General features: G+C 41.5%; 2 protein-coding genes across 3 annotated transcripts in view; one reads left to right on the top strand and one right to left on the bottom strand.

Moving 5' to 3' along the window:
* LOC125226374 (zinc finger protein 677-like) overlaps nt 1-7,790 on the top strand; it is a 28,409-nt gene extending 20,619 nt beyond the window's left edge. Inside the window, exons 11-14 of one of the 2 annotated variants that reach the window (XM_048130343.1) lie at nt 5,402-5,713; nt 6,130-6,168; nt 6,517-6,663; nt 7,567-7,790. In XM_048130343.1, the coding sequence (XP_047986300.1) occupies nt 5,402-5,713; nt 6,130-6,168; nt 6,517-6,663; nt 7,567-7,722 (654 nt within the window). In that variant the 3' untranslated portion in view covers nt 7,723-7,790. The remainder of the gene's footprint in view (nt 1-5,401; nt 5,714-6,129; nt 6,169-6,516; nt 6,664-7,566) is intronic. The other variant, XM_048130344.1, reaches the window with a different exon arrangement.
* Nucleotides 7,791-10,274: 2,484 nt separating this feature from the next.
* LOC125226061 overlaps nt 10,275-26,418 on the bottom strand; it is a 30,575-nt gene continuing 14,431 nt past the window's right edge. Inside the window, 12 exon segments of the mRNA XM_048129897.1 lie at nt 10,275-11,459; nt 11,881-15,070; nt 18,162-18,238; nt 18,933-18,959; nt 20,285-20,385; nt 20,892-21,003; nt 21,263-21,322; nt 21,776-21,964; nt 22,347-22,493; nt 23,212-23,362; nt 25,553-25,653; nt 26,194-26,297. Of these exon segments, the coding sequence (XP_047985854.1) occupies nt 11,399-11,459; nt 11,881-15,070; nt 18,162-18,238; nt 18,933-18,959; nt 20,285-20,385; nt 20,892-21,003; nt 21,263-21,322; nt 21,776-21,964; nt 22,347-22,493; nt 23,212-23,362; nt 25,553-25,653; nt 26,194-26,297 (4,320 nt within the window). The 3' untranslated portion in view covers nt 10,275-11,398.

The following is a 26,418-nucleotide window of genomic DNA, read 5'->3' as shown; positions in this document are numbered from 1 at the left end:
ACACAAATAAATATTGTTGTTATGTAATGTTTAATTTGTATCGTTAAACACCCACAAAAAGTTTTTATATATGTGAATATAAAGCCGTTGATTCTTACCGTCGTTTTTTCCTTCCTGCCGCCTTTTCTGCGTTACTGGGAAAAAGAAATAAAGTAATCATCACTAACATTAATTTTATGTGCAGCCGTAAGACTATTTTTATTCTGCTGTTGAATATACAGGTTAAAAATAAAAGTTCAGATTCCCAGTAACAATAGAGAAACGTCCCTCGATGACTATTCCGATTTAATAATCTGTTACTGTTTTGATACGACCTTGCCTGTCGTCGCGCGTTGCAATAAGTAAGAATGAGATGCCAGGCGCAGGATTGGGCAGGTTGCCCCCTTACCGCCGAAATGTAATACTTTACGGCCAGTTAGCCTGTGCTTGCGATGGGTGTCCTGCAGCAACCGCGCGCGAGCTGAAGTGCACATAGTGGCGCGATTGTACCTTTTGCTTTTTTTTTTATTTATTTATTGAAAACAAAGGTTACAGTTATACAGTTTCTAGTTTTTTTTTCGCCAAACTTACGTTTAACGGCGAAATGAAGCACTCATTTTAAAAGTTAGTACCTTAAATTATATTAAAAGACTTATTCTAGTGTTAATACATAATAATATCTTGTCAACTACTAATGACGCTGTTCATTAACGCTTTAAAAACCTGAATTAGCCAAAAAATCGCTTGTCCTTATCTGTCATGTTGACTTATGTATATGTGAGAAAGGGACCAAGCACTCTTTAACTAATTACAGTTCAGTAACTATTTTAAAAATGCGGGGGTAATTTTTCATTCAGGCTTTGTACCTAATAGCAACTTCTTAATAACCTAATAGCAGCTCCTTTAGTGCGTAGCCAATGTAGCCATGCAGTGTTCCGGCGAACAAACTCCACCACCTCATCGGCCACTTCAGAATAATGCCTGCATTACACGGTGTTGCAACTTGCAGACTAGAATTAACCATGTTCCGGAGTACCGGGAGGACATCCTCTTAAGTGGAACCCGATCTTCACACACCTTAGTAGTGCATTGGCCCGGTTAGTGCGTTTTCACATTATCCGATCCGATATCGGATGACGGAAGGATTTCAAAGGCAAAAATTTAAGATGGAGGCTTAAATGTATGGTATATCGGTCCTATATCCGATATCGGACCGGTTAATGTGAAAACGCACTTAGCTGCGACAGGCTGACCGGCGACGGCAATGCGGCGGCACGTGTGGCACATTATTTACTATTGTGGCACATTTTACTTTGCCCGCAACGCACAAACTAACCGACTCGATACTAATAAGTGGGTCGGCGGATTAAGATATCAAAAACTATAAATAACCGCCTGGCTATTTATATAGGTTTGATATCTAAAGCTACCGAAAATCTCATTTTTTTCGCGATATACATATAATCCTATAGGTAGGTACGTAAATAAAAACAAAGGATCCATTTGTGGTGTACATAACAGGGTTTTTTACTTTTCGCTAAAGCAATTGCTGGTCTCTACTGTTCTCGTTCGTGTATACTAGGTTCTGCCATCTTGTGGCATACATTGAGACAGTCGGCTCTCACCGAGCTACACGTATGGACATTGGCCATTCGCCGCCAATTCAGTGATAACAACCCTCGCGCGGCGCAATAGAACTCAATATCGACTGCTCGCGTGGGATCCGTTTTGTTAATGTAGGTAAGAATTATGAAAGCGGGCATTTTTAACCCCCGACGCAAAAACGACGGGGTGTTATAAGTTTGACGTGTCTGTCTGTCTGTCTGTCTGTTTGTCTGTGTGTGTGTCTGTCTGTGGCACCGTAGCTCCCGAACGGGTGAACCGATTTAGATTTAGTTTTTTTTGATTGAAAGCTGAGTTAGTCGGGAGTGTTCTTAGCCATGTTTCGTGAAAATCGGTCCACTATGTCGCGCTCGGGGGTTTTTTTGTGAACATCAAAGCAGTGAGCCTTCTGGTACTTGTACTACTAGGTATATATTCTGTGATTAGGAAATCTGACCGCTTCCGATCTGCCTCCTACAGTTCATGCACGCTCGGTATAACTTTGTTACGTTAATTTAGTTACTTGTTTTCTTCTTTTATTTTGCCGTAAATAAGGGCACACTATTCTGATTATGGTCGTATCAAAATAAAATTACACAGTCAATGTAAGACATAATCATTATCTAAAAGGATAGGTACACTTACCGGGGAGATTTTCCTCAAAACTTATCAATATCAGAGGGTAATGGATACCCCATTGTTCTCGGCCTTATGTTCAATGTCACTGTGGACGTAATGGAAGTTTGTCTCCCTCAATGACGTCCTTACATGAGGTTAACACTTTCGCTACCAAGAACCCGACTGTCGGGTACACCGCTCGTAGAAGCGTAGCCGATTACATGGGTTTCCCCGTATGTAGCGAAAATGTCGTAGCGCCGCGTAGAGCCCGGTTTCGAAAGTGTTAATTATAAATAATAAGAAAGATTGTTGGGATTAAATCAAGAACTCGACCGTAAAATCTGCGAGTTTGGTGCCCTACAACTGGGACATTGGGTACTACCCAATATCCGAGTAGGTGGGTGCTCAAGGTTGCCTGTCTGAAGGCAGAAAGATCAAAAAAAAAACTACTCATTTTTAGAAACCATCAACATTTTTTTTACTTTTAGCCTAGCTTAAAAATATCACTTACCGGCCTACCAATGTTAAAGACTTAGTGCACTTGACAGATCAAGTGCGATAAAATGTACTGTGTAGCAGAGCTACAGGACGAAACCTACCATTTTGTGATTAAAAAAACCGAAGCAGCTGTCGACGTAATAAGACGTTTCCTATTGGCTTGGCCAATAGGTTTAGCAAACCCTAACCATTTGCGTCAAAGGATCGCATTTCATGTAATAAACAAGGATATTTCTTACACATATAATGAAGATCATTGACTTAAATATTTCTTTGTAAGGACGTGGCTTACGGGACTGTGCACGAATATGTGTCAAACTTGCAGTATATGTGAGCAATCCCGCGCAAGTGCGATTTCGTCAACCAACCACATAAGCGTTTCCTTGCGCATCAAACGAAAATGTTCTTAAAATCTTATAGCCATGAAGATATGTTTTTATGAGCGTTTGATGCACTGCGGTTATTGCAGCGGGTAGGTATTTTATCGAAGTAACATTTAAAAAAAAATTAATAACTCAATATTAAATGCTAATACATAGGTAACTTATTTAACATTTATAGTGGTTAAATTAATATAATACTAGAATAAAAAAGACCATCATATTTATTTTCCTCGTGTCATAACTTTGTTCTCATTCCTTTTTATGCGTAATTAAGTATCTAATACTACTGTACTATAGTTGCGGCTTTACAAAATGCAAACAGTGCAAAATGTTATTTTTGTTAGATACGTTGTACAACACATACATTTTGTATAAACGACCTATGGCGTGGTAAGGAGAGACGATAAAACCAGGTACCCATCTAGGTACCTTTGGGGCCTACTAAGTGTCTTTAAAGAGAGATGATGCGTATTATGAGGGCCCGCCGTTATTTCTATATTTTATTTTTCTTGTGTTTAATATGGGTAGTTTGATCTATGGTAAGTACAGTAGCGAACACTTATGCATAATTTGAAATAAATAAGTATGGAATTTTTAAAGCATACCCGGACATTTTTAACACAGGTAAGTAACATAATAAAATATCCATCGATTACACGCAGCGTCGAGCTTAGCCTCACTTGTGGATATCACTCCTTACTCCGGAGGTATGAACTGCGACACCCTCTTTTGTTTAGCTCGTTAGTCTATTGTTATCAATACCTGGGGGGGTCTAGCGAGCGAAAGTTCAGCCCCTAATGGATCCTTTATATAGCTGTCAATCATTGGCCGTATATAAGCAAGATTGGTTTCTTGACCGATCTCATTTGACACAAGGATTTGGTGCGATTAGGATAAAATGGTAAGTTCGTTTGGCATAGTTTTAGGAATATATTTTTTTTTCTATTATTTTAATTAGTGCACTTTTTAAAGTTTCATAAGGCGAAGTGGTTCCAAATCTTGCTTTGCTTTGGGTTTTTTTTATCGAAGTGAGATATTCCGTGTGCGTGATTGTTTTATTGAAAACTCAATTGTTTATTTAAATAACTCAAAAATTGGTTTTGTATTTAATTGAGAACCTATTTATTATTTAGTGTTGTTAACAAAAAGTGTTAAAATAGAGAATATGTACAGGATTATTTTTTAAAGTACGAGGATTATAAAAACGCGACTGGAATTATTGTGCGTACAAAAATGTTACTTAAAATAGAGACTTCCAATTGACTGTAAACGGATTTATCATAATTACTAATAGGTATAATATAATTATAGTAAATATCAAACAGATTTAGTATAAATAAACTTATCAGCATCACACGTTCCGCTGCTACGTTAGGACGCTAGATATTACATTTTGGCGACTTACGAACGCGTAGCGATATCGCCGAGAATGAGCAGTGACTTCATAACGCCTTTATATTTATATTACCTATCCTCGTGGCGCCCAATGTACTTTCTAAAGTAATTTTCATGTAAACAAATAAAATATAATTTCTTTTGTTTCTAAAATTTCTCGAACAAATGAAATTGAATTCAATCTCAAGTACAATAAGAATCAAAATTCCCTAGCAAAAAAATTGTGTGGTGGGCGCTACGAGGCTATACCTAATATTCAAAAGTGTCAAGAGAGGCTGAAAACAATTTTTTTGTAGCAAATTAGAAGTTTTTAGAAGATGATTGAGACGACACCTAGGTAGATATTTCATGAACTGACTTAGGTAGTTATGGTTGTGAAATCTTGTTTCGTAGAATATTACTTATAAAATAAATAAATATTATAGGACATTCTTACACAGATTGATTGAGTCCCACGGTAAGCTCAAGAAGGCTTGTGTTGTGGGTACTCAGACAACGATATATATAATATACAAATACTCAGACAACGATATATATAATATAAAAACATCCATGACTCAGGAACAAATATCTGTACTTATCATACAAATAAATGCCCCTACCGGGATTCGAACCCGGGACCGCGACTTAGCAGGTAGGGTCACTACCCGCTAGGCCAGACCGGTCGTCTATATATTGATAATATGCTCCAAAATACTTAAGACAATGTGTAAGTACACATTCCCTTACCTACCGGCCTTCTTTTTCCATACCTACGTGTATTTTCATTAAAAACTGCGGAATGTATTATTCATAACCATACCTACCTATGTTAAGTAACGTCAGTTCATCAAATATCCAGGTATCATCTCAACCATCTTCTAAGTTTTGTTTCGAGCCTCTCTTGTCACTTTTGAATAATCGATCATGAGAATAATTTCTTCCAGGTATCCAGAACTTGTGTATTCATACTCGTCTGTCTGGGTTTATTGGTCGCTATCCAATCCTGGCTCCCGCGGGCATCAGCAAAGCGGTCAGACATGGATGCCTACATGGTCGACGCTCGCACCGACCTTCACAACTACGTAGTCGGGATTGACTACCCTGTTGACTACCCGGAGCCTGACCGGCCGGCGCCGCTACCAGAGTTTATAGTCGACTACGCGAATATGATCAGGAACGATATCATCCTGCTTGATAACTCGGTCGAAACTAGGACGAGGAAGAGAGGGAATATTAAAGTTAAAAAGCACACTAATGTTAGTATTCCGTACGTTAACATATTTAGTGATTAGAGTTTAAACTACCTGTCCTAAGGTACAAGGACCTCGGATCTACCTGAGTTTTGACGTTAAAATAAGTACCCATTGACTAGATAGCGTACGTCTCGGAAAATGTATGTAACTTTTGGTTGTAGTACAGTTAGCCAAAAAAGTGGTTTACCACTTTTCGACCTTATGTGTTTAAATTAGAGTCGAAAAGTGGTAAACCACTTTCTTGGCTGACTGTACCTAAGTAGTCAATTGTTTTGTGCGCTGTTCAATTTCTCCATATGAATAACGCTATCAAGTAACGAATTCTAAAACGTCAACAATTACGGACGAATAATTTACTATAGTTCAATTCAGAAACCTTGTTTAAGACAAATGAACTAAATCTAACTCTTAATTTCCAGCATGCGATATCAAATGTTCCATGTAACTGTGAACGTAGCGTAAGTATAGTGCACATCATTCTAATAATTTTAGTACCTAAATCAATGTATGTATTTTAATAATCTTGAACACACGCACGTACAAGAAGTGCAAACGTTATATAACTAAGTATCACATTCCTTCGGTTCTTCAAAATCAAACTTTATTTCTGTTAATTCCCAATTAATTTAAATAGGTATAGGTAACTAAGTACACCAAAGTTTTTGGTTTATCATTCAATTATCTTCGAGTTCTCTGCGTTCCTTACTATTTAATGCATTGTGGAACTATACCTCCTTGTGGAAACAACGACAATTTTCTAGGTGTAGAGCAAGAAAATACAACGGCAAAATTTTGAAATATTTCAGTACGAGTCCGATAATTACCTCGACCACTACGTGAACCTAAGCGATGCGCTCGGCATGGCGCTGTGGTACCCGCAGAAGGTACGGAACCTCACCTGCGATGACAGCAAGTGCACAAAGCCGTATAGGTGCCAGAAAATTATATATAATGTAAGTAGCTCAGATACACTCCACAGATAAACATCTTGCAGCAATAGTCGGACAATTACCTCGACTAGATACCAGGCAATACGCAAGCGCGATAGAGATAGATATCTACTAGCGCTTCGTTTCGTGAGCGTTTCGTGAGCGATTGTGCCATTCGGCTAGCCACCCTGAACCTGAGGGATGCGCTCGGCATATCGCTGTGGTAGCCGCAAAAGGTATACGGAACCTCACCTGCGATGCAAATGCACAAAGCCGTATGTGTCAGAAGATTATTTATAACGTAAGTAGCTTACACTCCACAGATGTTTCAGTACGCGTCGGGCCTTTACCTCGACCAGTATTCTAATACCATCAGGCCACGATCAGCATTGCGACGACAACAAGTGTACCAAGCCGTAGGTGCCAGAAAATGATTCACATGTTTCAGTACGGGTCGGATCATTACTTCGACAGGTGACCCATTTCACAAAGCTACAAGCATGCAAGTCTCTTTCTTTCTCATATAAATTTGAAAATCCGCTTATAGCTTTGAGAAACGCGACACAGGTGAACTCGAGGAACTCGCTAGACAAAGCACCTTATACATGCCAAGAATACGAGTAGAACCCTTTTTGCAATAAGGTCCACTGATTGGTATAAGGTCCACTGCTACTCTAGTACTCGTAAATACTGAAAGTCTCCCAAAGTATTGAAACAATATTTCGAGAAGTTTTTCTCAATGACGCTACAATGCGGTTTGCTTACCTACTATTTTGTGAAGTGTCATACTTACCTATGCAGGAATTTAAAAGCGCCATAAAGGGGCATTATGCCGATTGCCGAACATGGTTTGCGGTAGGCCCTCCTCAATGCTCCAGCGGCGCCCTCTGCTCACAGTTTTGCATAATATTCCCTAATTCGTTTCAGTTAACAGTACTAAAAGGCAGCAACAGCAAAGAGGAACGCGAGCGCGCAGGCCAGTTGTACGCGGACCTACCCAACGAGTTGAAGTACAAGTGGGTGCCTCGGGTGTTGCCCATTGTGGCCGGCTGCCTCTGCACCAGCAGCTACCTCGCCAACTGAATACGGGACTTCATTACTTAATGCTCAATTTTATGTACAGTGTAATATTTAATAAACGTAGACAAGCGGTTTTTTGTTTCCTTGTCGTTTTTGGGGTAGGCAACAGTCGAATGTTACACAGCTTGGAAAAAAAAGAGTACCTACCTAGATATTAAAAAGTGGCAATATCGTAGTGTCATCCCGTTTTCTCACATAAAGCTAGGGTGTCCCAAAATGACAACATATTGATTAACATAAACATATTGATTTGAAAGAAATTACACTATAATTTTGCCACTTTTTAACCGTCGCCTCATATCTCAAGAAGGACGGTTATCAAGTCGTCTGTATGTTTTTATTTTTTTTTATTTTTTATGTTTGTTCCTCGATATCTCCGTCGTTCCTGGACCGATTTTGAAAATTTTTTTTTTGATTGAATGTATATACATACAGATTGGTCCCATTTTTCTCAGAACCCAGTTCTGATGATGGGATCCTGGAGAAATCGAGGGAACTCCTCAAATCTGAAAGGCATACATATGGTGATTTTTGTGTTAATAAAGGAACAGCATGCATTTAGGTACGGAACAGTGACATTTGGTGCAGTGGAACTGCTGATGATGGCCAGAACGGAACTCTTCAAATCTGAACGGCACGCTTATAGTGACTTGGGTATTTTTATACGAACAGCATGCACTTTCGTACAGAACAGTGACATTTGGTGCAGTGGAATTTCTGATGATGGTCAGAACCGAACTCCTCAAATCTGAACGGCACGCTTATAGTGACTTTGGTATTTTTATAAGAACAGCATGCACTTTCGTCCAGAACAGTGACATTTGGTGCAGTGGAACTGCTGATGATGGCCAGAACCAAACTCCTCAAATCTGAACGGCACGCTTATAGTGACTTTGCCATTTTTATAAGAACAGCATGCACTTTCGTCCAGAACAGTGACATTTGGTGCAGTGGAATTTCTGATGATGGTCAGAACCGAACTCCTCAAATCTGAACGGCACGCTTATAGTGACTTTGGTATTTTTATAAGAACATCATGCACTTTCGTTCAGAACAGTGACATTTGGTGCAGTGGAACTGCTGATGATGGCCAGAACCAAACTCCTCAAATCTGAACGGCACGCTTATAGTGACTTTGCCATTTTTATAAGAACAGCATGCACTTTCATCCAGAACAGTGACATTTGGTGCAGTGGAATTTCTGATGATGGTCAGAACCGAACTCCTCAAATCTGAACGGCATACTTATAGTGACTTTGGTATTTTTATAAGAACAGCATGCACTTTCGTCCAGAACAGTGACATTTGGTGCAGTGGAACTGCTGATGATGGCCAGAACCAAACTCCTCAAACCTGAACGGCACACTCATAGTGACTTTGGTATTTTTGTAAGAAAAGCATGCATTTAAGTTCAGAACAGTGACATTTATTTAGTTATGTTTGTTAAGCATATGTTTTGAAGTCAAAGTTTGTCAAGCTTCGATTTCTTATAATATAATCGGATTCATGAGGAATTGAGGAAACTCCTCAAACCTTAACGTTATACGTATATTCATTTGTGTTTCCATCTAATAATTAAAGCATTAAAAGCAGTTTTAAAAAATACTTACACATTTCTACATAATCCAACATTCGCAAGTAGCTTTCACCAGAACCCGAAAGGCGACGGTTTTTTTTTTCTTAAAAATTATTAATTTATACTCTTTTTGCAAGACCCTAATTTAAGCCAGTCAGTATTATGTTAGGTACCCCTGAATTGGTATTAATTTGACTTAGAGTACCATCCGGGTCATAAAAGAAAAAAACTGAGCCCGTTAACCCATTTCCAGGCATAGAAAGAGTTACATTAAAATCTTAACTTTAATATTCAGATTTTAGGATCAAATTAGATTACTTTCGGGAAGTGTGACATGTCCCCTCAACTGAATCGTCAAAGTCATTAGCAAAGAGGATCGAGTATTAGAGAGTTACTGTCGAAGTAAAATGTGTAATCAGTGCATAGACTGCCATCTCTTGACACAGGCTTGAAACTTTTGAACCTCAGTTTTGACAATTTGGCCCATATTCTTAGCTTGATATGTTTTAAAATGTCAAATATTAATATTAGCGCCATCTATCTGAGCGTACCCGAAAGGTGTAATGCCATCTAGGCCACCGTACCTTTTTCTGTATGGTACTGAGGTACGTTTTTTTCTTAAGACTTTATCTGTCTATACGGAGTTATGTCTTTGGTATTACTATTAGATACATACTGACAAGAAATTGTAGAAATCAAAAAATGGCAACATTGTAATGCTTATTGGTGTGGTCATGCGGTGCCAGTCTTTTCCGGCTGTAGCATATTATAATGATTTGAAAAGAAGGACAGCGAAGTGTCGCCACTTTTTAATTTCTACATGTATTTGCGGACTGCACTTCCGTACATTATAAATTGCAAATGAAATAAAATCGACTTAGTTTTATCCGAATATGGTTCACTATTGGTTTTTATGTTTGGGTTCTGGTTATCGAATGATGATTAAAGGAAATAATATAAAAATAAATGAAACCCTGTATTTTTCAACTATATAATTTATTCACATTCAATACAAAACGAGTGTGATAGTAATTTCAATATTTATCTTAATAATCACAGTTTCTGTTTCACCAATACGGCGACTACGAGTGACAGGAAAATATTAAAAATCACCACACACCAATAAATAAATTCATCAATACTATGAAAATTAATAAATAGGATCAATAAAGTACAAAATATGAAATGGATCGTCTAAATGATTGCTTTTAACACATGCCGTCGCGGCACAACACACGGTTTCCACAACTCGTTACCTAACTCTCTATAAAACTGATAAAAACGTAAAACTTACGCTAAATACAGCTGGTGTAAGTGATCTCATAAAATCTCTATAATACAAGTTATTTCTAACAAAACCTCAACTAAGCACCATTCTATTCGATTATACATTAAGGGCGTGACTTAGCAATCAATTTATGACTATTAACATTTAAACTTAAATTGACTTAGGGTCTGTAAAATGTAAATGGATGTATTTAATTAAAATTAATATACATAATATCGAATAAACATATTTTGTGCAAACACACAATAAAATCGTGTCATTTAGATTTCTTTGAATAAAACTGACTATATCAAATCCAGTCATTTTGTTATAGTAAAGGCACATAAGAATCGATTTACAATAGATATCAACAAAGTTTATGTTGGCAAAATATTACGTCAATACGGGCTCGCCGTGGTCTAGTCACAGTCTGGAAGCTTGTACAGCAAATCCTGAAATACATATAGCATCTATCTGATATCCAAAAAATTGGTACCTAATATTAGACTTCAAGATCTATTTATTTATTCACACTTAGGGTATACTGCTATCTAATATACCATTAAATAAATACTCCTAGCTCCTTGCCACAATCGGCAGACTCGCTACAAAAAACCGTCATTTGAGATTCTAAAATAGCTATACTCGTGCAAATCCTTCATTATGTATTGGCAAGAATTGTAACAGTCTCAAAGACATGGAGTCGTAAATAATTTAACAGAAATGAAAAAAGGCATTCGGAGATTATGTATAAGAGTGGCGAAACTACATCCGACGAGTGAATAGTTAACAAATGCTTCGAGTAGGGCCGCAGCGCCGTTGGCTAGTAGTTCCGCTCAGTGAGCTTCCGTAGCGCGTTCTGCACCGTCGCCTTCGCCTTCAGGTGGGACAGCGGATCTGGAAGCACATTCGCTGTGGTTTTTATCTAAGATTTAAAAAGTTTTTAAGAGTACAGTTGTGCAGTCTGCGTTGTGCGATGGAAGTCATGAGATTCTAGGTACGACTACGACACAATAGATAAACATTAATCGCACTACCGAAACGTCAGTATGATATAAACGTGTTTCCAGAGTAAATTACATATAATAGAGTAGCGGTGAAGACAGTGGATATATTACGTCATATGATAACAGTACCTACATGAATTACTACGCCTACCTCACAAGTGGTTTAAGGGTTTGCCAAAACTTGGTAAAGCATTAGTGTAGAACAAATTTAATCGGAAAGCGTGAAGCGTGCACAGATACAAATCGTATTATGTTCAAGTGGGGGAAAGTTATTCCAATTATTTACGTGAAAATACAGGAATCATACACACCTTGGTGAGGGTTCCTTTTCGAGGTCCGGTTTGCGAGTGACGCTAATCGAATAATTTTTTCTTTGTCTAATTCTGTCTAATATGTTATCGGGGCTCGGCTCCTTCTCGGTCTCTTTGAGGATGATGGCGGAGTTCCTGGTGCGCTTGGGGCGGTAGGTGGCGTAGTTGCCGGGCGAGTACATGGACAGCGTGCGCGAGTAGCGCGCCGGCTCGCGCGCCTCCGCGCCCGCGCCCGCGCCCTCCAGCAGCGACGCCGTGCGCGCGTAGCGGTGGCTCAGCCCCCCGTACGACCCCTGCTCGTAATCTAGGTAACTTCGCGTCGGATACTTCCGGAACTCGTTCCTGTCGAGAGATCGGTACGTGTCTATCTTATCGTTCAGTCCGTAATTATCAAATCTTAAGTTATTCCTAGTGCTAATGGGCGTATCAGTCAAGAGAGATCGGTAGCGCTCGGCGGAGGGGGAGAGGTCGGAGGCGGCGGAGAAGCCCGGCGACAGGTCGAGGCTGCCGGGCGAGCCGGGGTCGGACCGCTCGGTGCCGTGCAGCACGGCGATGGGATCGTACTCGGTGGCGCCCGGCCCGACTAGATTGCTCTTCCTTCGTTGTTTCTTTTCGTTGAACCTCGAGTAGAAGCTCTTCCTTCGTATTCTGTCGACGATGTCCTCGCGCTCGGGCGTGGTGGGCTCGTGGTTGCGCAGCGGGTGCGCGGGCTCGGTCCGCGGCTCCGAGCCGGAGAAGGCGGAGCGGCTGCGCGACCGGCTACGCATCGTCGCGTCGCCGTCCGGCTCACAAGTTCCGTTGCTCTCCACCTCCTTTTCGATTTCTTTACCTACGGGGGAAACGGTCACTATTTGCGGTTCTATCACAGGATCGGTAGGAACTATTTTCTTAACTCTTGGCAATCTGGAGAAATCCAGTTTTAAACTATTTTTACTTTTAGATTCGGTATCTTTCTTAAGTACTGTATGTTCGTTGTTTTCGTTCGTTACGGAAACGCTGTCGCTGGCGCTTTTCCCGTACTTCTTTCGACCCAGACCGTTGAGCAGCAACGACGTGGGTCGTTTGGGTTTATCGTCGGTAGGCTCGTGTACCGGTTCACTCTCGGGAATAATTTCTTTGGTCGGCTCTGGATCATTGAGAGTTTTCTCTAGCGGTTTAACTACTTTATCTTTGGGTTCGAACTTTTTGAAGAGTCCCAGGACCTTGGAGACGGTGGTCCTGCTGGGCTGCGGCGGGTGGAGCGCGGCCACGTCGGTGAGCGTGACGGCGCGCTTGATGAGGCCGGACTCGGTGGGCGGCTCGCTGCCGGCCGGGACGGAGTGCTCCCGCTGCGTGCGGCTCAGTCTACCCGTCTCTTTCTTAGGTTCGCTAACAGTTTTGGTCTCGCACCCCTTTTCGGGGGAGTTCGACTTGGACGACGTGAACTTTTCTAACTTATGCCCTATTGACTGCAGAACAGATTTCTTTTTTGTGACGGTAGATTTGGCACCGTTTTCTGAATCCTTTTCTTTCACTTTCTTTGTGACTTTTTTCTTTTCTGTGGCGGGTTTATCTTTCGAGTCCGCGTTACCTACGTCAGTCTTTGATTTGGATGAAACTTTCTTGATTATTTTCTTTTTAATAGTCCCTTTCTTTTCGGTTCCTTCAGTTTCTAAAGATTTTTGTGTAATTTCTTTCTTAGAAGCGCTATTGACTACTTTCGGTTTCGCGTCAGTTTTTGGTTCAACTTTAACAGCATGGCCGTTCAAATTACCATTCGCGATACCATTTTCAATTTTATGATCTTTACTATCTGTTTTCTCACTTTCGTTATTTACTACTACGAATTTTTTCAAAACTAAATTTGTGGTCGGACTATCTTTGACATCTGGCGCTTGTTCTTTTATTAGAATCGGGTCGTTTGAATTTTCCGTCTTAACTGGTGCAACAGGTTTTGCTTTCTTGGGTAAACTAATACTAAAACTGACTTCAACATCGTTTTTACTATTAAGAGGCGGCGGCAGAGTTTCCTCTTTCACCGGATTACTAGTATTGTTGACAGTTTCGTCTGTTTTGGAAGTGCGATTGATGTATACTTTTTCAGGCGACGGGCTACTAGTGGGGTAGCTTTTCGGACGTATAAGTTTAGATTCCCGCGGCAGAGTTTTCTCCTTGCTCTCCTCCTTGCCTGGCGGTTCTGCCGTCGGCATGGTGCTACTTTCATCGAACGGTTCCAAATTTTTTACAGGGAAACTTTTGGGCCTGGTCAGTTTGCTATCTAAAATACTGTCTATGTAAGTCTTTCTGTCGCCGGTTACGGGCGCGAGCTCCGGGAGCCTGTGGTTGTCTAGAGAGGCTTCCTTGATGTTGTCCAGTATAGGGTAGAACGGGGTGTTGGACCGGCTGCGCTCCTTTGCCAGCAAGATGCCGGGGGACACACACTTGCGCGCCAGCACGGGCTCCTCGCGGAATACGGGGGACACGGTGCCATACTCGGGGCTCCTGACGCCCGACTCGAGCGCCCTGCTTTTTTTCTCCCGAATTTCTCTCAATATCTTCTGCGTTTCCATCTCTTTCTCGCGCTTCTGTCGCGCGTACACGCTCTCGTCGGGCGGCGTGTCGAAGAAGTCGGGGCGAAGGAAGCGCGAGACGCGTTTCCTGGGGCGGTCGGGCGTCAGCCGCATCGAGTGCCGGCGCGCCAGCGGCTCCGACAGCACGGAGCCACCGTCCGAGGACTCGTCCAGAGATAGAGCGCGCTCCGGAGTGAGGTACTTGCTGAGCAGCGGCCGGTCGGGCGTGGCGCGCGCACTGGAGTCGCGCGGCGGCTGAGGAGTCTGCTCGGGCTCGGCGGAGGGCCGCCGCAGCCGCGGTAGCGTGGCGCAGGCGACAGGGGCGGCGTCGACGTCGTCGGCGGACGTGTCGCGGTCGGAGCGCGTGGCGGAGGAGCTGCGCGCGGGCCCGGCGGCGGCGGCGGAGGGAGCGGAGGAGGGAGCGTTGAGCGAGAGCGTGCGGCGCAGCTGCTGCGCGGCGGCGGGCGGCAGCTGCGCGAGCAGCTGGCGCTGCAGACGGCGCGAGAGCGCGGGCGTGAGGCCGGACAGCGCGCGCAGCTCGCGCCCGCTCAGCTGCATGCGACTCAGGTCCAGGTCCGACAGGTCCAGCGCCTCGTCTTGGCTATTCTCGCTTCCTTGTTTACCGGTTTTCTTACTATTACCTGAAATGTAACCGAAAAACACACGTTTCGATCATGCAGAACGCTCGCTCGGATGGAGTATATACAGTGCGAATCTCGATGCGGCGGTGGGCCGTTCTGATGCGGCGGAGACAGAGGGGGATAATAGAGAATATTCCACGACAGTGAAAACATCGATGCGTGTTAATAGTTAATGTCACTAGAAGGGCTGGATGCGAACGAATTAGATCGAAAAGGAAAGCGCAAACGGAACACGTAATGCATTCAAATGTTGCTTCTGATTTACGAACTAGATGAACAGCGTGTTCCGAGGCATCTCTTGCACAGCCGCGCGCGATGCGAGCACAAAACACAATGAACAAATAATATATAGTTTAGTACCTATTGCTGTGTGTCTGCGGCCTTGTCGGCGCCGGTGTCGGTGATGCGTGAAGATTTGGTCGGAGCATGCAGTGTAACGCGCAACCCAACTGCAACCACAACCAACAACCTCAGGGCGGCCGGCGAGGGCGGGTAGGGTACGCGTCTACCACGGTGCTACCACAATCTAGCTACACATTTATGCCAAGACCATTTTCCAAATTAATTAACTGTCAGTCCGTATTGATAATTTACAAAATTGAAAAAAAAAACGGGTCTAATCTAAATGCATTGCCGTAGCGATGCGATGTGCGAAATGCCTTTCGACACCATGCGACGAGTGAGCTTTTACGGAGCAACGCAACATTTTCCTGCTAATGTTAGCGAGGGGTAACACCTGCACAAAGAATGCTGTTTAAACAAATAAAACACTACAATGCAAAAATCGTTAATGTCATTAAACAATGTTATGGAAAATGAAAATTACAAACAATATAACGGACACCGTAGTGGTCAGTTATACGGTACGGTTAGTGTCAACGAACACTACTGACGGGCGCGGCCAGGGCGACCAGTTAATTGATCTGTTTAGTGCGAGTGGTCCTCAGTGCCTTGTGCCTATGCTATCCTACAGTGTGGCTTGCCAATTACGCTTTTCGCTATTAAACAATTCACAGCTATCTGAACTCAATTAGGTGAATGTTTAAATCGCAATATTTAGGAGCTCAGATATCTGCCAGTATTTATAAGATGTACATTGTTATAATTAAACAAAGCTTACGGCTACTTTGCCATGTATATAGTAGCTTTTTATTCTACGGAAAGTATGTATGCAGGTTTTTTTTTCAGCGTTTAACCGTAATATATGTATGTCTTTCTAATAAACTTTAAACATGGGGTACATATGAACATAGTTGTAATACTTTTTCATCGAAATAATTTAACGAGTTTATAGCTTGGCAAAAACGAGTAAAAATGAAAAAGTTGCAACATTGTATGTAGTCTTGTTTTTGTCCCGCACATTTAATTGATAGGAAATTTTCTTTTTAAATTGTACTCTTCTTTGCCAAGCTATACAATAAATAATAATCCAAAAGCAGAATACGCCAAAACGCTGGAAAAGCCTGTATTAACACTGAATATACACGTAATTGTAAAACCACACAAGATAATGTACACATATAGTTGTGTCCCCTACTCCTGAATAGTGGCGTTGTGAGCGTGACATTGCTCTGCGGTGCTGTAGTAGAATTAAAAAGAATTGTGTATGCGAGTGCACCTACTTGCCCGTGTACATGTCACTACTCGTAATATATTACATACTGCATACTTTAAACTGATAAATACGAGAAAACCGCTGAATGACAAACAATAAGATATTTTCTATTTTACTTCCATAACGACAGCTTAAATATCTGAGAAATTATCATATCAAAGCTTGAATTATCAATGATTGTAAAGAAAAATTATTAAATTATAATATAAGACAATAGGTTATGGACTATCCATCCCCTTCATAATTCCCATATACACTTACATCATTCTTTCCTACATTTGAAAAATTACTAACTGTTCTTAAAACTCGGCCAGTTTTATTTCTACATGTATTAATGTTATGTATAAAAGAAAAAAACAGGAAATACGAAACAATTGGCATTCTAATACGATTCGTCAAATAAATTTGTAAAATCAAAACTCTATGAGCAGCTTTCACAACACCAACTCATCGAAATACTGTGTTCTTCCTTACGACAACGAAGTAAATAAAATTGTGTGGCGCGAATAATGTTCTACGTTGCATTGTATAAGCAGCCTACGTTAGAATTAAGGCACTTTGCTCGACCGTTACTTCCATACTATGCTGCTGAAAAGTATTATCCTTTCACAGCAGTTGAATTTAAGGACGCCTTTACAAATGTAGATTTTAAATTTCACTGGCGAATAAAAAAAATACAAAACTGCTTGCAAAGAAATTTACAAAACTGTGTTATATATTGTAACCATATTTTGCAAAAAAATGGCACTGTAAGTTATATTACGGGATCTTGTAGCACCATACATATACTGTAACCGCCAATGCTGAACAAATTTTAACTGGAACTCTCTCGCGAGCTGAGTAATTTTGATTTTAAACCACCAAACCAGAATACCGCTACACTATTTCGTTAGTCCAGAGATCAGACAGTTGGGCGTCATTTGTATGACATTTTCGGAATAATGATTATAATGAACCTTATGCTGTTCAATCAATCAATCAAAATATTCTTTATTCAAATAGGCTTACAATAAGCACTTTTATGTTAGAATGACGCCCAGTTGTCCAATCTCTGTTCGTTACCAAACCAAAGAACAGTAGTTCATCCACAAATGTACGTGTGTACGTTTGACGCTGACGATGACGTCAACCGCCAAGTATAGGTTAAAATTAAAACCTGTTGCGCGGTAGCGACTGAGCGTATACGCTTAGCGTGTGTTTCGCCCGGCCACGACATAAGTCTGAGGCGACAGTAGCGAGCGACGGCCATAGGTTCGAATCGAACGAATTGTCTCATCGCTGTCTCGCTCCAGTCTACGGCCGCCGCTTGCCACTGTCACCTTAGACCTATTTCGTGGCGGGGCCGTTCAGCTACAGAAGTAAAGGCGTCCCAAAGTATCGCGTGTGTGTGTGTGTGTGTGTGTGTGTGTGTGTGATGGAACTAGGTGTGAAGCCGTGGCCGCGGCCGTGCGTGCGAGCGTGCTGCGTGCGTCTCACCTCGCGGCGGCTGGCGTGGCTTGTTGAACATCGACTCGAAGTCCGCGTGCAGGTCGCGCGAGCCCCAGCCTTCGCGTCTGGATGGAGAAAGGATCAGATTAATCCATGGGTCAAATTTTAAATCAGGGCCAAGATGGATGGCTGTCTATCGTTTGACTCAGCTCATACTGATTAGAACAAAAGCATCGAACAAAATTGATTTAACTCGAAAATAGAGCAAGATGTTTTAAAATCTGATGTTTCTAAATTATATTTATAACCGCAGCCCTCAAAACTTCCAAAATGTTTATACCTTTTTCTATTACCACACCTGTTCGTAATATACTTATAATTATGTCGGTAGTTGCGCATTTGGAAATAGCTCAGTCCGCTATGGATCTCGATCTAACATTGGCGCAGTCGGTATGATTCGAACCTACGCTCCCACGCCCAATAAGTTACCTGTCGCATTCTAATAAGTATGTAAGACATGCGTGCATAAGTGACGCATGATGAGTCGATTTCACATTTACATTTATTTTGTGCGACCATGAAATCGCTGCTGCTGTTGTGACATGGTGTATTATATATAAAATGAAAGGTGTAGGATAATATATTTAAAATTATAACACAAAAGTGAGTTATTATTGCTTCAACTCACGTTTCCGACACACTTCGTTTACTTTCCACATATCTATGAGTGCTGCGTGAAACAAAACAAGGGAACCATACAATAAATTTCATTTATTTTAAACGGTAAAATATATAGAAACGAAAACGATGTATACTTACAGCAAGTTTCTTCGTGGTAAGTGAGGGCTGCATGCGGAAAATTAAATTCATTAGTTGGTATTGAACACAAAAGTCACTAAACGGTATATCTTTACTCCCATAGATCTTGAACTGTTTACCCTTAATCGCGAGGTTGTTATGAAATATGACAATGCGGTTCCTGCTGCGTTCACCGCGTAAAACAATATACGGTCATTAGATAACTGGTTTAAAAAAATCGTGACCGCAGAAAAACTTTCGCGCTTCATACTGTTAAAAAATAGTTGAATAATTTGATGGCGGCACATTGAAGGTATAAAAATTTCTATGAGATAACAAAGTTCTATGGAAATAATAGAAAGTACTGTCTAGATTAAGTTTAGATTTGCGTGAATAAAACAAACACACGATATTGGCGAATAATTTTAAAACAAATAGTGACTGGTGTATATTGTAGAGAACTTATCACATGGAACGTAGATAAATATTATTACTAGAGATAGAGGCGCAATAAAAGCTTTATTTATCTATGAAAAGGTAGGCAGTATTTTAATGAAATCGGGATCGTATTGAAAAATGAGATGATTTTTTCTAACATTCTGAAATACAATAAGCTTCACACCAAGTGACATCTAAAGGTTCGCAGGCCCATTTGTCCCAAGAAAGCTACTAGGTAATAGTATATTTTAACCAGAGATCGGATTTTTGTGCGTCATCTCATACTAAGTCATTAAAATGACGTAAGTCACTAAGAATGTCGCAAATCCGTCCGATCTCTGATTTTAACCGAGTTAGCAACCAAGTTTAAGCGCTCTTGCTAATTATGTTACCGCTAGGTAAACATCTTTAAATGTAATCACGAGCGTAACGAGTGGTTCTAAGAGAATTCGAAACGAGTGTTCTTTGATCAAATGGGTCCACATTCAGACATATCTGACCAACTGCAACCGGCTATTGCGACCACAGGCCGCTTCACAAGAGTTGGCAGGAATGGAACGAGTGAGTGACTGAAAGTATGCATGTGTGTGACAGATTAACCAATAACATGGTAGCTTAGCCATGACAGTTACGATTGTATATCGATACACCGGATATCGATGTGTCAGTAATGAGAAGGCACACTGACGTTTTATCCTGCCAGGCGGCGCCTGTGCAAGTGTATAGGAATGTCACTATCATTCATATTTGAGAGAGAAAAAATATCATCTTGCTCTCACGTATGAAATTCTTTATCTGTGCAATGGACTAATAGAGTGGCTCCTCATTCAATTAGGTTTTTTTCATATCAATCATACCAACTCTCATTAATCGACTTGTATCAAGGTCAAGGAGTGTATGATAAGCTAAGTCCAGTAAGTGTGTAGATGAGGTACCTGTTGAAGAAATTGTCGTGGTGCAGGTTGTTGAAGAGTGAGTGCGGGCGCTGGAAGCCGGGGCCCTCCTCGCCGTTGAGCCGGTTGGTCAGTGCGCGAACCTGGATAAACAAAACATTGTCTGTTTAGTCTTGTCCATATAACTAGCTGTAGGGGCTTACGCAATATTGTGGAAAATATCTCAGCAGCAGGGCGATGATTGGAGCGAGACGATGTTGCCACGACATAGAGTACGCGTCCTTATGCCATTAAAAGTAGAAAACGTGTGATCAATGTCGCCCGAGATACTCTCGTGCCTATCGTATGCTAACACTGTAGAAGCTCGAAGCGCAATGTTCACCAAGTGCGTCATATAACTCATATAAGCTCAATTGTCCGTCTCAGATATTATCACATGATATTATAATCACAATTTGTGTTGATAAAATCATTGCGGACAAAATAGTCGAGCGTTCAATGAAGAATCGACTTCTCAGGTTTAAAAAATAGCTGAAACAGACTGCGTTTCACAACTCTGTTCATAAAATGTTAATCCAGTGACCCGAAAACGTATTAAGGCGATATTAATATTTTCATTTTTAATAAGATACATCTAAAAATTTCTTACCCTGTGAAGTAAGGTGGAGAAGAGATTTTCCGCGGTTAGTAGATGGAAGCCCTCGTCCTCTTCGTCTTCCTCGCCCGAGCTCACCGACTCGGCCCGCGCCGCGCGCGTCGACCTAAACAAATATATGTTTTACTTGCGTTGCAATACAATGAGATCGCTTCTAGTGCGAATACTGTTAGTACTTAATTATTTTTAAAAACCGGGACTTAATCGCGTATAACTACATATTAAACTGACCTCCAACGTTTTACTTGGCGTTTGCAATACAATGAGTTATCGCTTTTAAAAATAAAAAATAATTATGTGTAATAATCGTGAAAGTTTAAATACTGTTAGTACTGTTCTATAATTTATTTTAAATAAAAGTGTACCTCAAGCGATGCATATGGGTGTCATCTTCTTCTTCAGATTCGCCGCCGCTCACGAGGCTGCTGAAAGAATAACATAAACATTTAATATAATCGGTATATTGATGAAATTACTTTGAGTTAGCCGTTCAGTTGAGGTAGGACTAATCCCAAAATAAGAGATAGGTAGGTGCGAGGTACACCGTGCGAAGCATTGAGCGTCAACTGGAACTTCGTGGGACCCGTAAAGCAATTACTAAGTAATATATATAAGTCTCAGTGTTGCGTTGACTCGTCATGCCTTGCACAGCTATGGGTATAATGAACTCCATGGCGCCTTTCTTGAAGGATTTGCCGTCATTGGTTTGCGTGTCATCGGTTTGCGTGGCTCGGTTCTGCGTTGTCGCGGCGTGACGTAGCCCTTGCCTTCTGCCCCGACACGTATGAACTCCCACGCGCCCTGTCGATAGGTCAGCTACCGCTGGTTACGCTACCCCTTGCCGACAGAGGTAGAGGCTAGTAATGATAATGCCTCACCTGATGCGTCTAGGCTTGCGCGGCTTGCGTGTCATCTCGGGCTCGGTGCTGCGTTGTCTCGGCGTGACGTATCCCTTGCCTTCCACGGCGATTGGTATGATGAACTCCCTAGCGCTCTTCTTGATGGGTTCGCCGCCGCTTGAAACGGACTCGGCCGCGCTGCCGGTCGACTCGTTTGACGTTAATCGTCTGTAAGTTTAACGAAATTTTGGTACGCTTTGTTATTAAGTTTAAGGAATTTAAAGAAAGAAAATGCAGGGGGCGATTTTTGAATACGGGATTTTTTCGGTTGAAAAATGCAGTGGTGGTGAGACTTCGGTCCCCAGGTGGTTTTCGGGCGCCTTTGATAACATGCGTAGCAGAGCTTCAGTCTCGATTGCCGGCTTTTCAATTTTGATTTATACATATAACATATTTGATCGCGGGTGGGCACTAGAGATCTCAAGTGTGTCATTATCGATGACTACGAAACGTTAGCATTATTATTTGCGTCGTTAGACAACACTTATTACAATTCACCGCGAAACTTCGAGAATAAGTTAAAGAATAAGCAATAATAATGTAATGGTACCTCAGCGGTTGGTGACTAGTTTGCCTGCTGACGGCGGGTGCGGGCGCGGGAGCGGCAGCGGGCGCGGGAGCAGTAGCGGGCGCGGGCGCGGGCAGCGGGCTCTCCTCAGCCACGGCGATAGGGATGATGCGTTCCACAGACACTCCCCTACAATATGGGAGAAACAGATTACATTATTAGTTCACTTGTTATCTAAAATATGTAATTACATACAAATTACATACAAGATGGATAATAATATTTTGTTTAGGCGTGAAAATACTATATTTAATATTAAATTTTGTAAACGAGTATTTAACCAAGACAATTCTTAATCATAATTTAATTTGTGACACTAGTTTGCGACATGAGACAATGAATTTGAAAAGTTTGTATGGTATATTCACACACTTGGTAAACAACGACAAGCAGTGGATACAAATAACAATCACGAATGTGTTGCGGATTTTACTAGTCAACGGCATCGGTGTCAGTGTTTTTTTTAATTATTATTATTATGAATGGGCTTACTCTTGACCACAGACTAGCCAAAGGCAAGACGTGGCCTACGATGGAGTGAGCTCGCCCAGAAGATGCCTGTTCACCCTTCATTTGAAGGTCGCCGGGTTATATGAGCTCGGAAATATCGCCCGGAGCTCCTTGGCAGCGCGCATAAGAAAAGAAGAAGCAAAGTGCTTCGTGCGAATTGGCGAAATGTGGATATTCCGAGAAAAGATGGAAACCGGCCGTGCGTCTAAGAGTCCGATGGATGGATGGATGGAGTGTTTTTTCAAAGGTGTACGAACTGTTCGACAAAACAGGCGAGTTTACAAAGCATGGGAATGCAGTGTGTATGTTTTGGTGGTGTTTATTATATGTGTCATACCTGGGGCGGTGGTCCTCGACGCGGTGCTGCGCCTCGGTGCGGAACAGGCGCGGCGTGCCGGGCGCGCTGGGGGTGGCCGGCGGGGACGCGAGCGCGCTCAGCGCCGCCACGCCGGCTGACGACGAGCGTCCGTAGGGCACCGGCGGCTTGCCTGCACATATCACCATTTTTTATTGGGCCCCATCTATATCGACGAGTGATTCAAACGCCATTTTTTGATAAGTAAAGATTCTTACCTGAATTGGCATATCGTCACTACTTTGAAAAAATCTCGTATCTCACGCTGCTCCTCAAAGTTAAAACACAGAAAGTCTATATGCATTCCATACATACTTACTACAATTTTCTTTTCTCAAACATGCAATGAAATGTTGTCTTTACGTTCCTTAAAATGGGCTGGGAAGTATCGCTTTTTGGGCGCAACAACTCGAGAGGACTGTAAAGGGATTTCATATTATTTTTTAGGCCTAAGCCTGCAAAGTAACTTTTTTTTAAATATTGTCCTTTAGAGCTTTTTTTTATTTATTTCATTGTATGTTTGAGAAAATCACTATACATGCCTCGGCGTGAAAACGGATTCCCGGCCTCGTATCCCTATCCGGTATATATCCTATATATTATATACCCACTTGGCCGGAAATCCTCATTTTCCCGGCCTCTGATGTAATGTACTATTTCAATGACAGACGAAGATACAAGTTTTTTTTTAAAGTAGTGACGATATGTGCTATATGCGTTTCAATAATTATGAAACAAAAATATGAACTAAAAAGATATCAAATATTGTTTATCGACCGCGATCCGGCGTCATCGACCGCGATCGTCTAATTATCTAACCGGCAGAGTAAGAATTTCCGTTGATGTTTACTTGAATACCGTTCAAGAAATCGTCCGGGAAATGACAGAGTTCTCTGTAGTATTCTATGCTCAAAGTGCATTATGAACTTTTCAATATTTAAGAAACAAAAACGAGTTGTACATGAAATATTTATCTCACACATTATGAGCATTCGTGTAAAATGAACTCTTTTTAAATTGTTTTTAACAAAATAGAAACATTTCTGTTTTGTAATTTCAGACCTTCCATACATTTATTTTAATTAGCAACAATCTTACATAAATGTTAGAATGACATTACTATCACGAATCAAACGATGCACTATGAACAATAACCCACAGTAGATACAACTAGTATGTAATAAGATAGGTACTTAATGATGCATCGCTGAACATACATACATTTGACAGAACAATCAAGTTCAGTGTCGATGAATGATTATATTCAGGGAGAATAGAGACCTCTAATCTCCATAATTATATTAATGACACTTTTATGTAGAAAATTGACATGTTTTCACTACTGTTAACACATTTTCATTCAATATCATAGTTCACAAGACACATATCTTAAATAGGAATCTATTCAAACATTCTAAACAAGGGTGTAATTCGGAATAAGACTCGTTCTTCGAGGTCCGCCTATTTATGAAACGGAATGCTGAATGCATCTACATAACAGGAACATGCCTAGGGTTGATCATACAGTCAATCCAGAAAAATTACCGTCTAAAGAATCTGGGGAGAGGTGATGCATCGGGGCTGTGTAATAAAGCATAGGTTAAAAATGTTGTCGTTCAACTGTTTGGAAATCAACATCTTTCATAAATTCATAACTGCACGGGAAGCATGGTCGCGCGATAGACGATAAAATAGCAGGCCGTCCCTATCGCACTATTTGTAAGTGCGATAGGGACGGCCTGATATTTTATCGTCTATCGCGCGACCATGCTTCCCGTGCTGGTATTGTAAATGCGCAATTGTGGTTGTGTTTAACCCTTATTACACTTAAATACACACACACACACAGTCACAGTTTCCTTTTCTTTCAACCCCTTATTTGCCAAGAGTGGCACTGAAGCTTTAGTAGTTTCATGTGCTCTGCCTACCCCTATATGGGATACAGGCGTGATTGTATGTATGTTGTATGTATGTATGTACACTTAAATAGCTGAACCGATTAAGTTAACATTTTGTATACACAATTTGAGTCCCAGGGAACAACTTTTAAAAGAGTTGAAATTATCTCACTACCAGACTACCACTAAGAAAGTAATTCCGCCTTGCGTCTCTTGATAATTTAATTTAAGCGCATACAAAAATTGCATAAGTTATCTCTCAAATATAGCCGAGTCCACACTGAGAGCCGCCATCTTACCTAGCAAATTGTCTCGGGCGTGGCAAACGTGCGCGACGAGCACGGACATTTTGCGAGGCTGCTCGGTCAGTGTGGACCCGGCTAAGGAAGTTTGTATGGGTAATGTAGACAATGTAGGCGACGCACCTGTCCGTATGGCGCTGGAGATGATGTCCCGCGCGGCGCGGCGCCGGCTCTCCTCGCCCACCTTGGCCTCCTCCAGCTTCGCCATCGAGTTCTGCAGACTCCTGGGGGCGACATGGTTACTGGTCAATACGAGACCACAGATTAACATGCAGAATCTTAGTAAACAAGTTGTGTACACAAATTCGCTAGTCGCTTTGATCGATTGATCTAGGTACTAGCGGGCGGTCTTTACTTTTACCGCAGTACTTTTACTGAACAGAGAAAGTATCAGCTTCGCGTTCATACGAGTGACAGCGAAATGGGAACGAAAGGTCGGATCGATCTGTCACGCTCCAACCTATACTGTGATGTCTTGTGCATCAATCAAAGGATCGATAGAGTTACTGTCAAAGTAAAATGTATAATCACAGTGCATAGATCTCTCGACACAGGCCTAAAACTTTTGAACCTCAGTTTGGCCAATATTTTTAAATTGATATGTGTTAAAATATTAAATATTAATATGAGCGCAATTTAGCCAAGCGTTCGCCAAAGGTTCGCCATCTAGGCCACCGTACCTTTTTTATGGTTCTGAGGTACGTTTTTTTCTTAGACTTTATCCGTCTATACGGAGTTACATATGTGTTTAATACAATGCATACCTCCTGGCGTCCTGCAGCAGCACGGACGCGTCGACGGGCGTGCCGTGGTTGGGCTCGCTCTCGGTTTTCTTCACGCCGCCGCGGTTCATCTCCTCGACCGGCGCCTGTCACAAGCATTATTAGCAGTCGTCACATAGTAAGGAAGTAAACATAGAGGTCATTGAAACTAGTTAGTTTTTTTTTTTAAATAAAAATCTGTTCCAATAACAACGGTAATTAAGAGGC

The sequence above is a fragment of the Leguminivora glycinivorella genome, chromosome 5 (genome assembly GCF_023078275.1).
Source record: "Leguminivora glycinivorella isolate SPB_JAAS2020 chromosome 5, LegGlyc_1.1, whole genome shotgun sequence".
In the NCBI taxonomy this organism is placed as follows: domain Eukaryota; kingdom Metazoa; phylum Arthropoda; class Insecta; order Lepidoptera; family Tortricidae; genus Leguminivora; species Leguminivora glycinivorella.
Note: the sequence above shows the minus strand (reverse complement) of the source record. Positions and strands in the feature narration are given on the sequence as shown.